The following is a 13,176-nucleotide window of genomic DNA, read 5'->3' as shown; positions in this document are numbered from 1 at the left end:
TCCCGCAGCCCGCCCCACCCCCGCCCCACCCTGCCCACCCCCGCCCCCTTCCCCTCTCCCACCCCACCACGCAACCCATGTTGTGTCGCTACAAATCGTCGGTATGACAGAAGGTGGCAAGTTGCATAGACATAAAAGATAGACCCAGTATGTGTTCCCAACGTGTCACTATTGTAAGGTGGTTTACGTTCAAATGAGGGTGTAGTCGGAATAATTACACTGTCACTTACTATATAAGATTGACTGTATATTTGACCAAAATAGGATAGGCTCTACTCTAACAATAAGTCTCGGTACGCTTTACGTGTTATCGCTCGCGTGTCTACTTGCCGAGTGTCGTGAGTTTCGCGCTCTCGACCGTCGCGTCGTTCGCCCTGCCGAATATTCTCGAGCGTTTTCACGTGCTCGGTGCCTGACGTTGCTTGGCGCGCTCGGCTCGATTTGTGTGTGTTCGTGTTGGACGAACCCTACCGATCTTACAGTTCGGCCATCCTGCTTCTCAGCTGTGTCCCACAGCTGATTTCGGCTACGCTCAGGTACGTATCTAGTTACAATTTCTCTATATTTCGGGTGTCGGGATCGGTTTTATCCATGGTTTTATTCTGTCCGTGGATAGGATCGTATTATAGGGTTTTGGGTTATGGTTGAATCCCGGTATGTCCTGTATTACATATCTATTATTTCTTAATGCCCGCGCAACTACATATGGGCCTTTATAGTTCGGTTTTAATTTGGCGCTTTGTCCCGGTTTGTTTGCCGTATTGCGTATTAATACATAGTCTCCTATCGCGTATTTCGTCGGTGTCTTGTGTTTTTTATCGTAATATTTCTTGTTGCATTGTTGTATTAAATGATTGGCTTTTTCAACCGTATCGCGACTATCGTTTCTTAATTTTTCTATATCGCTGTCTATTTCTACTATCGCTTTCGTAAATTGCGCAAGTTGGAAATCAACGTGGTTCCGTTGTTCGTAGCCGAACATTAACATCGAGGGACTTGTTTTTGTTACTGAGTGGTGGGTGTTATTAATTACATATTGTATTTTGTTTAATTGTGATTTCCAATCGTTCGCATTTTCTATCAATTTAGTTAACGACGTTCTTAAGAATCGGTTTACTCTTTCTACGATTCCGTTCGCCCACGGGGCTGCTACTGCTACTTGGCGGTGTTTTACTTTGAATTGTTCTATGAAAACTGCAAATTCTTGTGAGGTAAACGCTGTACCTCTATCAGAGATTATTTGTATGGGTGGACCGAACATATTTATTACTTGTTTTAGTTTATCAATCGTTTCTTTGGTACTCGTAGATTTTGTTGCAAATAACCATGTGTATCGGGTGAATGCATCTACTATTAACAGTATGTGTTTGTAATGATCAGTCGTTTCTTGCAGCGGACCAAAATGATCCACGTGCCAAGCTTCAAGGGGTTTCTTTGGTGGAGATACTATTTGCATCTCTCCTTCGAAGCGATTCATAGAACTATTCGCCATAAGACAGGTAAGACAATTTTCTATATATTGATACACTTTTTTATTCATTGAAGGAAACCAAAAATTCTTTTTTATGCCTTTTAGGACCTTTTCGGCACCGCAATGTGCCATGTCGTCGTGGTGTGCTCGGATAACACTTGGAATCATTTGCTCAGGTATAACAAATCTCAAATTTTCGTCTTCCTTGTAATAGACTAGTCCATCTACCAACGCGAATTTTTTATCTTCCTCTAATTCTAGTTTTTTGCACTTTTCTGCTATAATAGGGTCTGATAATTGTCTGAATTCGAGTTCTCTCTCTATGTTCGACATTAATTTGAATCTCGTTTATTTCATCCCCGGCGTGATGGCAGCATCAGCCGGGTCAGATCGTGCAGCGCCGCATGAGCGCTGCTCGCGCATGCCCGATCGCGACGCGAGGCGACCGCGCGACTTCACGTACGTTACCGGCGCTCTTTGTCTCATAGCGACCGTACGTAGTACACGCGTCTTGAAGTGCGGATAGTTATCAAGTGCTCTTTTGTGGACTTTCTCATTTTCACATCGAAGAATAGACTCAGTGCGGACACGTAGTGAACTCTCAGCAGTGCGAATCATCCAGGACATTTCTAGATACAGCATCAACGGCAGCTCAGGCTCACCACGCATCGCACGCCGGCGCCGCGTGGACACGGCTCACGGGCATCTACATTCACGAGGCCGACTCTCGATCAATAATATCGAACCGCGCAAGTGAATTAAGACTTTTCATCCACCGCTAGTTCATAGACTTCTCAACTGTAAGCATTTTATATTTATTAAACGGTGACACGGTATTTTACTCAAACGCCCAGAGTGTTCGATCACGTGATATTCCACCCCCCCCCCCACGCGTGCATCCGTTCCCTGAGTCTCTCGTCGCAAAAGTCCTCTCAGCCCTGCTTCCATCCGCAGCGGTCCAGCGAGCTCTCCCAAAAGAGAATCGCGAACATTTTTTGGTCCTTCGAGCCGGATTGCGGCGAGGCTCTCGGATGGATTAGCTCAACCTCACGGCGATCACGTGATCGGCGGCGCGCAAATACACGGTTCCACTCATTGATCACGTGATCTCACGATCCTCTCGCGTGACAACTCTCATCGGCCGGCGAGACCTGACAGACACACTCACGCTTGCCGGACATCTCACTCCCCAAGTTCACCGGGGAGTATGTCGCATGGCCTGCCTTTCGAGATCTCTTCTCAAGTCTGATCATCTCGAACGAGCAGCTCACAAACGTGGAGAGACTTCATTATCTCCGCTCGGCGCTTATATACACAGTGACATTCATCGATCATGCGATACCACGGCTCTCTCACGTATCATCTCACCATGTCGGACGATCATAAAACGGGCAAGGCGGACCGCCCGGTGACTCAGCAACTGGAACTGCGGCCGGGAGATCGCTTATCCTCGAGGACGGCGTCTCCGATTCGGCTCTCCACGGAACTCGCCCTGAAGGTGCAGACGCAGCTGGGTCGGATCTCTACTCTCAAGGCCATCGCAGAAATTCTCCCGGAGTCTCCTGCAGAGACTTCTGTTGAAGAGGTAAATCAGCTCTGGCTTCAAACTGAGGAGACGCACAAGGCGTTTCTCAAGGAACACACCTACTTCGAGGTCTCATGGCCCTCTGCGCTCACTCATCACGAGCATTTCTCGGGGAACGCTCATCAGGAGGAAACGCTGTGCCACACGCACGCGCAACGCATCATCGGCGTACTCCGCCACTCACTGACAGCTTCGTCCGCTCAATCAACCTGTGGTTCGTTGGTCACGACCGCAAATTGAAGAGACGGTGCCGTCGTCTAGACCAGCTCACACGTCCGCTTATCCTGCTCAACTCTACTCGCCACAGCCGTGGCTCATCCACCACTCATCGCTCAGCGCGTCTACTCATGGACGCAGGATCCGAACTCACCTTCGTCACGGAGAATCTCATTCGGCAGTTCAACATCCCTCGTCAATACTCAGGTATGGGCGTCAATGGAATTGCAGGCAAGGAGTGTACTCGAACACGAGGAGTCGTGTCGCTCACGTTGCGCTCGACACATTCCAACGCACCTGCCACAATTCAAGCTCATGTCCTCCGGACAGTTACATCAATCTTACCATCTTTCGAGGCGGAACCGGAAGAATGGCCGCATCTCAGGACCTTGGCACTAGCCGATCCAGACTGTCTCATCCCGCTGCCTGTTGACATCCTCATCGGCGCAGACGCTTACGGGCAAATCATCAAGCCCAATATCATTAGGCATTCTCCACTCATGCCGATAGCGCAACTCTCTATCTTCGGATGGCTCGTTCTTGGACCAGTCAACAGAGAAGCAAGACGCACATCAACGCATCATGCTGCTACTCAATTCAACGAGGATGCTCTTAATGAGTTATTGACGAAATTTTGGAATCAAGAGGAGGTGCCTACTCACGATGTCACTCAGCTCACTCCTAACGAGCAGAGGTGCGAGAAGTACTTCAATACTACACACTCTCGTGATTCTTCAGAGAGGTACATCGTCAGGATTCTACTCAATTCACCAGACGATCTTTTGGGTGATTCTTACAACGTCGCTCATCAATGTCTGAAGGGATTACGCAGACGATTCTCAAGGGATGTGAATGATCAACGTCTCTATCAACAATTCATGATTGAGTACGAGACACTCAACCACATGACGAAGGCATCATTCATCTCCAGTCATCGCTCACAATTTCACCTGCCACATCTCGGTGTTCTCAAACCTGACAGTACTACAACGAAGCTGCGGTTCGTTTATAATGGCTCCAGCGCATCCACATCAGGCTACTCTGTCAACGACCTCATGTACACTGGAGCAAAATTACATCTGAACATCTCAGAGGTTCTACCATGGATACGTAGACATCGTCACATGTTCGCTACGGACATCACCAAAATGGACAGACAGATTCAGACTCACAAGGATGACTGGGAGTTACAACGGATACTCTGGATGGACAATCAGCTCAATGAGGTGCCATATCATTCAACAACGGTCACTTACGGGACGAAGGTCGCACCATTCTCAGCCTTACGGTCCTTGTTACAATTAACAGAAGACGAAGGACATAGTTTCCCACTGGCTGTGCCAGTTATCACTCACGGCAGGTATGTCAATGATATATTTGGTGGTGCAGATACAATACAACAATTGCAGGAGGTCGCACATCAACTAAAGGGCCTCTGCATCTCGGGCGGCTTCCCACTGGCAAAATGGCATGCAACTCATCTCGACATACTCAAGACTGTCACCGACAACGAAGACCAAGGCTCACAAATCACCTTCGACGATTGCGCAACCAAGATACTCGGACTCAAATGGCTCCCTCAAGAAGATACATTTGCATTCTCAACCAGGAACTCACTCACTGAAGGCAGACTCACAAAACGCCTCGTCTTATCTGAAGTGGCTCAGATACTCGATCCACTTGGTTTTGCATCACCTGTCGTGATCAAGGCCAAAATTCACCAGCAGGAGCTGTAGCTGCACAAGCTCCAATGGGATGATCCACTGCCATCCCAGCTCTCAGCCCGGTGGCTCATCATCAGAGAAGAACTCACAAGCTCGGCCAAGCTCTCAATACTACGGTGGCTCAACACGTGGAGCGACTCGCAAGTGGAACTTCATGGATTCTCTGATGCTTCTCAATTGGCAATGGCTGCAGTCATATACATATCCGTTCACGACTCAAACGGCGCCACGTTCTCACTTGTGTGCTCCAAGACTAAGGTAGCACCTCTCAAGCGGCTCTCAATCCCGCGACTTGAACTCACGGCTGCTCTACTGCTCTCTCGACTCATGCAATACGTCAAAGCCACTTTGAACATGGACGTAACGGCAACTCATATGTGGACGGAATCTCTAGCGACACTTTCATGGATCACCTCTGTGAAAGGTTCATGGATCAGATCTCATACATCACGCTGGAAGGATTTTGTCAGACACAGGGTTGCTCAAATTGAAGGACTCACTCCAGCTGCTCACTGGAGATACATACCTAGAACTTCCAATCCGGCTGATGGCGCATCACGAGGCCTCACGACTGCTCAACTTCAAAACCACTCGCTTTGGTGGACGGGACCACCATGGATACTCAAACCAGACTCATGGCCGTCGCAACCTGCACTCTCTGAAGAATTGAGTGCAACAGAAGCTCGCCCAGGCGTTTCGCTATTGACGGTTACGCCAAGGACAGATTATCAATGGGAACTCATCTACAGGTACTCAAGCCTCACTAAACTATTGAGGATTACAGCTCTCTATTTCAGATTCGTCTCACGGTTGAGGAAAGTCCACGACTCATTGCCTGTCAGACACATCTCTCCAGAGACCTTGGAGAAAGCGAGGCTCTTCTGGATGCAGGCAGCTCAAGCAACGCACTTCTCTCACGAGCTCAAGGCGCAACAAGCAGACTCACCGTTGGCAAGGGCACACGCATTCAACAGATTAACTGCGTACATCGACGCTCAAGGAGTCATTCGCGTCGGCGGACGACTCGCTCACGCAGCTCTTTCACTCGATACGACACATCCTGGACTATTGCCTCGTCACTCTCAGCTATCATCATTGATCATCGCTCACGCTCATCAACGGACTCTACATGAAGGCACGCAGCTTACGCTGTCACACATCCGACAACAATACTGGATTCTCGGCGGGAGGGCTCCCGTCAAGTCTCACATTCTGCGGTGTGTCACGTGTGCTCGGCTGAGGGGGATCCGTGCTCATCAATTGATGGGCCAACTACCTCTCTCTCGGGTTACGCAGGCACGACCGTTCACTCATACAGGTGTGGACTACGCAGGGCCACTCGCCGTCAAAACATGGAAAGGAAGAGGTGCCAAGACCACTAAAGACTGGATTTACGTTTTTGTCTGCTTCTCAACTTCAGCAGTACACCTCGGGGCGGTTAGTGATTACTCATCCGAAGGGTTCATTGCCGCCTATCGACGCTTCTCATCCAGACGCGGCATCGCTCACACCTTACAATTAGACTGCGGCACCAATTTCATCGGCGCGGATAAGGCTCTCAAACGGCTCTTTATCCAGAGCACTCAAGAACATCAGCGAGTTTCTCACCTGCTCTCGCAAGATAACAACCGATGGGAATTCAATCCCCCAGCGACACTTCACATGGGAGGAAAAATGGGAGGCCGTCGTAAAATCAAAGGTATCATCTACGGCGCACTATTGGAGAAAGCGTGCTCACCTTTGAGGAGCTCACCACATTGCTCACTCAAAGTGAGGCAATTCTCAACTCGCGACATCTCTAATCATTGAGTGACGACTCAGAAGACATCTCAGCACTCACTCCAGGTCACTCCCTCGTCGGAAGTCCTCTCACTGCCAAACCAGAGCCATCACTCACTGACCTGGCAATCTCAAGACTCTCACGATAGCAACTCATCCAGCAAAAGGCACAACAGTTTTGGACACAATGGTCATCGCATTACCTACAACGACAACAAGCCATCTCAAAGTGGCATCACAGGAACAACGAGATCAAGATCGGATCATTGGTGCTCATCACAGACGAGCGTCTACCACCATGCAAATCAGCCCGGATATCAGCCCTACATCCTAGGAAGGATGGACTCGTGCGGGTGGTGACTTTGAAGACAGCCACTGCCACACTCATCCGACCAGTGATCAAGCTCTCCGTCCTGCCAATCTCATCTTAAGATCAGGGATCATCAGCAACGTTGCTGATGGCGGGCGGAATGTTCGAGATTAATTTGAATCTCGTTTATTTCATCCCCGGCGTGATGGCAGCATCAGCCGGGTCAGATCGTGCAGCGCCGCATGAGCGCTGCTCGCGCATGCCCGATCGCGACGCGAGGCGACCGCGCGACTTCACGTACGTTACCGGCGCTCTTTGTCTCATAGCGACCGTACGTAGTACACGCGTCTTGAAGTGCGGATAGTTATCAAGTGCTCTTTTGTGGACTTTCTCATTTTCACATCGAAGAATAGACTCAATGCGGACACGTAGTGAACTCTCAGCAGTGCGAATCATCCAGGACATTTCTAGATACAGCATCAACGGCAGCTCAGGCTCACCACGCATCGCACGCCGGCGCCGCGTGGACACGGCTCACGGGCATCTACATTCACGAGGCCGACTCTCGATCAATAATATCGAACCGCGCAAGTGAATTAAGACTTTTCATCCACCGCTAGTTCATAGACTTCTCAACTGTAAGCATTTTATACTTATTAAACGGTGACACGGTATTTTACTCAAACGTCCAGAGTGTTCGATCACGTGATATTCCACCCCCCCCCCCCACGCGTGCATCCGTTCCCTGAGTCTCTCGTCGCAAAAGTCCTCTCAGCCCTGCTTCCATCCGCAGCGGTCCAGCGAGCTCTCCCAAAAGAGAATCGCGAACACTCTAATGGAAGTTGCTGAACATAACCGGTACAGCGGCTAAGCGCGTCTACGTGCGCCATATTCTTCCCTGGCCGGTGAGTGATTTTAAAATTATATACCTGTAATGCTAGAGTCCATCTTGCTATCCGAGGATTTATATTCGCTTTGTTTATTGCACGTACAATCGCGTTACAATCTGTTATTATTGTGAAATTTATCCCGTACAAATATATGTGGAAACGTTCCACTGCTCGAACCATAGCTAGCATCTCTAGCTCGAAGCTATGATAGCGTGTTTCCGCTTTGTTTGTCGCTTAGCTAAAGTACGCTACGGGTCCCCATAAATTTCCCTTCTGTTTTTGTAATAGGATTGCTCCTAAGCCTTGACAGCAAGCGTCTGTATGGAGTTCCGTTTCCGCCGCCGGATCATACAACTGTAATACTGGGGATACGATAAGTTCTTCTTTCAATCTTTCAAATGCTTCTATACTTTTGTCGTCGAAAATGAAGTTAACTCCCTTTTTTATTAAGTCGTACAGTGGTTTAGCTTTAATGGCAAAATTTTTAATGAATTTCCGGAAATAGCTTGTTAGCCCCAAAAATCGTTGAGTTTCTATAACCGTTTTGGGCTGTCGAAACTCTCTTATCGCGGCAGTGTGTCTCGGGCTCAACGTTACCCCTTTTTGTGAGACTACATATCCTAGAAATTCTATTTCCTTTCTTAAAAAGCGGCATTTATCGAAATTTAGTTCAAACCCGTAAGTTCGTAATACGAGAATAACTTCTTCTATTATTTCCAAGTTATCTTCTACAGTTTCCGTCGAAATTAATATGTCGTCTATGAATACTATTATTTTGTCTGTTCTTATCAAGGGTTCTAAGATTTGCTTGATTCTCTTCTGAAATTCTGCGGGTGCTTCCGAGTACCCGAAAGGTAGTTTTATATATTCAAATTGCCCGTCTGGCGTCGCGAACGAGAAATACTTTGTCGAGTTACTATTTACCGCTATCTGGTGGAATCCGTCACGTAAATCTAGCAGTGTAAATACCCTTTTATTCGCTAGCTGTGTCAGGCAATCTTCGGAGCGGGGAAATGGATTCGTTTTGAGAATTATATGACATTTATTAAGAGACGATTACGCAAACAAGAAAAACCATTGCAACAATTGGTGAGACGTTATAATGAGATTGCAAATAATAATGTCTTTCGTGCAGAATATGATCAAAATAATGAGACATATTCTTGTAAATATTTGCATAACAATGGTCCCATACTTAATAACATGGATGTTGAATCACAGTATCATACGATAATAATAAAGGGAAGATTGAATATTAATTGTAAAACCGCATCTAATAACTATTGTCTATTAAAGAATGGTAAATGCATTCTGATTATGAACATTGTACGAAATAAAGATAACGCAATTTATCTTATCGGTAAACAATTAAAATATATTAAAGATTTATATAAATCACCATGTCAATCCAGCGATTTCGATATTAAAGTAATGAAATTATGTAATGATATTGTTTCTTCACCAATTACCGATGTCTTATGTAAAGTTTGGAAAATTCCTTGTACAAACGACAATAACACTTTTGCAATTTTTCCCCTTCACCATTATATACAGGGTGTACTAAAACCACCGGAGGTCCTCTTAATGACAGATTCCTTAGAACATTTCCAGACGAAAATCCTAATACAAAAGTGTCGAGGCTATAATAGTTTTTAAATTAGAAGCGATTATTTTCCACAAATGACAGGGCTGAAATTTCGCGCGCTCAGGCACGGCGAAATGACAAGTGATATAAGTGATCCTATGAATATCGCTCTTTTCATGATGTTATGTTTATTGTATAAATTTACAATATCACTTGTCATTTCGCCGTGCCTGAGCGCGCGAAATTTCAGTCCTATCATTTGTGTAAAAAAATCGCTTCTAATTTAAAAACTATTATAGCCTCGACACTTTTGTATTAGGATTTTCGTCTAGAAATGTTCTAAGGAATCTGTCATTAAGAGGACCTCCGGTGGTTTTAGTACACCCTGTATAATTGTGTACGTTACATATACATATTCCTTAAAATAAGAAATAATGCAGTTACTACATGGCTTCGTGCGACACACAAATGGATGACACAAGATATATCGTTGCGGAATTTAAAGACGGCCTTCAGTTGATCCCTGCATTATGGTTCAACGGCGATACGTCTACAAGTATTTGGCCTAGCCATTTAAAGACAAAACAACGTATAAATAAAGCTATAATGACAAGAGAGGTTCCTAAAGAACACACCGATTGGGAGGAGCTGCCAGTAAATAAAGTTTTCGGCACGGCAAGTGAGTACATAATGTTATTCATAATTTATTATTAGTAATGTGGATAATTTTTACATGTATAATTTGTTTTACATTTTTTAGGTAATTATGCAAAAGGTTTGCAGAAATTATGTCTTGCAGAAGATACATCAAATGTTGATGAAACGGGTATTGAAATACGAGAACGCGAAAAACAGAGAAGGCGTAAAAAAGCCAAAAGACGTTTATCATCTTCTGGAGATGAATCATATTCTGATAAAGAAAATGATACTCGATACAAACTGCCTGTTCTTCCCAAAAAACAACAGTTTGTATCGACAAAATGTCATGAGATATTGAGGACATCTGAAGAAGATACCAGCAATATATTCGAGAACGCGTTATTTAATAATGGCAGAGGTAATGTAAAGAGCATTTTGTTATATTATACATTATGTTTATGGAAATATTTTGGTATTATTTAGATAATAGTAAGAACAAGACAAGTGTTAAAAAAAATGGTAACAAATCGTTTACACAAACTACAGTCTCACCTATTGAAGATCATGTCCTCTGTACTGATGTAAATATGTTTCGTAAATTAAAGTAACTTGTAAAACATATTTACAGCATAATATGTAACAATAAACACAGTATAGTGATATTCCCAAGTAGAACAAGTTAATCACAAAAATGTGACATTAAAATGACGAATTTTACGTCATAAAATGATCGACATCAAGATTTACTTCGCAATGACTGACTAATGACCATGATATTCGTGACGTGTATAATAATATATTATTACAGATTACATGATCAGTCATATATTATGTTTGTCTTATATTACTTCGATTTATTTTTGATGTATAATACTTAATTAATTTTGCTTGGTAAAACGAGATTAACTTTACAACATTTCGATGTCTTAATGATGTCACAAATAGGTGCTCTCGGTGGGCTATTTTGACGTCACCATGATGCATAAAAAATGATCGAAAAATGATGTCATCTTGATGTTTTCATGACCAATATGTTCTACTTGGGTTTTTAAACTACGTCACATCATATTATTTCAGAATCGAAGACAGCAATGTTTAGCAAATTAAATAGAATATTATATAAATTAGATAGCATTGAAAATAAGGTCGATATATGCACGGCGAAGTTACAATCTGCAAATAAAACATACAATGAACAAAGAAGCGACATTCGATTACCGATACGTACATTATCACAGTTAACATTGTTTAAAGAACAATTGCAAGACGTAACATTCAAGGAAGATGTGGTATGATATTTTTTATGCGTATTATACAATTTTTATAGTTTTCAAACTTTTGGCTAGTAGTATACATAGAGATATATCCACCTAAATGTAATTTATTTATTAAATTGACAATTTCTTTCAGCTTCACACATTTCAACTCATTGGAGGACATAATGTGCATGTCATGCTACGAAATGTATTAAAAACAGCAATTGCAGATACTTTAGTTACACAATTTAATTGGAATGGCAGGAAAAATAAGAGATGTTTCAAGGACTTAGAAGTTACAAAACTTATTATACGTAAGTATTTTATAATCTTATTTTGTTATAACATTTGCAATCAATTTATACATTACAGAGAAGTGTGTGCACACACTATATAATCCAGATAACACAGCGTGTCATAACAAAAATGAGTCGTAATTGTAGATTTAGTTGCTCGCTACATTTAGTTGCTCTTGATATCTTCCTGTTAATTAATCCTTCCTCACCGGGCAATGGTATACAATTTAATACTGACAATAAGCACACAAATTTATTTATTTCGGTGTATCTGTTTTTGTTTAGAACACTGTACACTAAACTGTGATTACTAATAGTAATATATATTTCAGAAGCTATTCGTATATCCTATACCGCAACAACAGATAAAGATATTGCAGAATATGTATCTAAATGGTTAGCACAAGCGTCTGTGCGTATTGCAAGGCTAAAAGAAGGAGAAAAGGAATCTCATGATGATAAATAACACAGGTCCTATATATGTTCATTCGCACATTTTTCGTTTGTTGTACTACGAAAGCAGATACATTTTATGTTTTTACTTTATACATGTACAACGTGAGTACGTTAATAAAGGGTAATAACCGTTTAGCACACGAGAGGCCAGTATGCAATTGTAATATCTATGCGCGGCGCAGACAACACTGCGTACCGACTACTCGTATGGTAAACAGTTGTAACACTTTTGACGTACTCACCTTGTAATTTATTACATTTAGTACTCAAACAGTTTCTGCTTTCCTATTTAAACGTAATTTTTGTTCTATATTTCTATTTTATTTTATGTATCACTTTGCATATTTTGTATGACCAAAGAAGGTAATTTTTGTTTTATATGTATCCTTCGTTATATTTACCCAAACAACACAGAAGCTTACAGTAACATTGTAACAATGTTATTATAACGTAATAACGTTGTTATAATGTTACTGCATGCCTGCAGTAACTTCTGGTATTGTGTGAGTATATATACTGCTTTTCGATTTAAACACGACTTATTGTTCTATACTATTTTATATTTAATTTTGCATTGTTGCGCAACCAAAGAGAAGGCAATTTGTTTTTGTTTTATATATAATATATAGAGACGAGTATTTCATTTTTGTTTATATACATTGTTTATAACATGTTGCGTACAGCATTGATAGACGTATTATACCTGTATATGGGTCTATGTACAATATATGCAGTATTGCATGTCTTCGCATATTGCTGATATTCAACCAATAATTAAAGAGTAAGCTTTAATACGCGCTTGTTTATTTGTCTCACATGCATTGTTCGTATGTATTTTTATAAATAAATTAAATATTGGCATAATAATAGCTGTAATATGTGCAATTAAACTATTCGATGTTATATAGCTATAACACATGCAACTCGTAAATCATTCTAAAATATACATGCAGGTTCAACCCTTTTTTT

At 42.9% G+C, this 13,176-nt stretch overlaps 3 protein-coding genes across 3 annotated transcripts; all 3 read left to right on the top strand.

Moving 5' to 3' along the window:
* The first annotated feature begins 3,403 nt into the window (after positions 1 to 3,403).
* LOC105556724 lies at positions 3,404 to 5,008 on the top strand. Its single transcript, XM_012003814.1, has one exon. The coding sequence runs from the start codon at positions 3,404 to 3,406 to the stop codon at positions 5,006 to 5,008; it is 1,605 nt and encodes a 534-aa protein (XP_011859204.1).
* A 171-nt stretch (positions 5,009 to 5,179) lies between these two features.
* Positions 5,180 to 7,206, top strand: LOC105556723. Its single transcript, XM_012003813.1, has 2 exons — positions 5,180 to 6,766; positions 6,925 to 7,206. The coding sequence occupies exons 1-2, from the start codon at positions 5,180 to 5,182 to the stop codon at positions 7,204 to 7,206; spliced, it is 1,869 nt and encodes a 622-aa protein (XP_011859203.1).
* A 2,748-nt stretch (positions 7,207 to 9,954) lies between these two features.
* On the top strand, positions 9,955 to 11,769 carry LOC105556721 (the record flags this gene model as incomplete). The annotated part of the gene is made up of 4 exons (XM_012003812.1): positions 9,955 to 10,239; positions 10,321 to 10,671; positions 11,277 to 11,488; positions 11,610 to 11,769. Coding segments are annotated over exons 1-4 (955 nt in total), but the record flags the coding sequence as incomplete, so codon positions are not given.
* Positions 11,770 to 13,176: the final 1,407 nt, after the last annotated feature.

Source organism: Vollenhovia emeryi, unplaced genomic scaffold, assembly GCF_000949405.1.
Source record: "Vollenhovia emeryi isolate VEMERY1.0 unplaced genomic scaffold, V.emery_V1.0 DF939822.1, whole genome shotgun sequence".
NCBI lineage: Eukaryota > Metazoa > Arthropoda > Insecta > Hymenoptera > Formicidae > Vollenhovia > Vollenhovia emeryi.
Note: the sequence above shows the minus strand (reverse complement) of the source record. Positions and strands in the feature narration are given on the sequence as shown.

Coding starts and splice junctions, on each gene's coding strand:
- LOC105556723 (XM_012003813.1), top strand. CDS start 5,180: ATGGCTGCAGTCATATACATATCCGTTCACGACTCAAACGGCGCCACG. Junction 6,767..6,924: donor CACCACATTGCTCACTCAAA/GTGAGGCAATTC, acceptor CTCTCACGATAG/CAACTCATCCAGCAAAAGGC.
- LOC105556724 (XM_012003814.1), top strand. CDS start 3,404: ATGGACGCAGGATCCGAACTCACCTTCGTCACGGAGAATCTCATTCGG.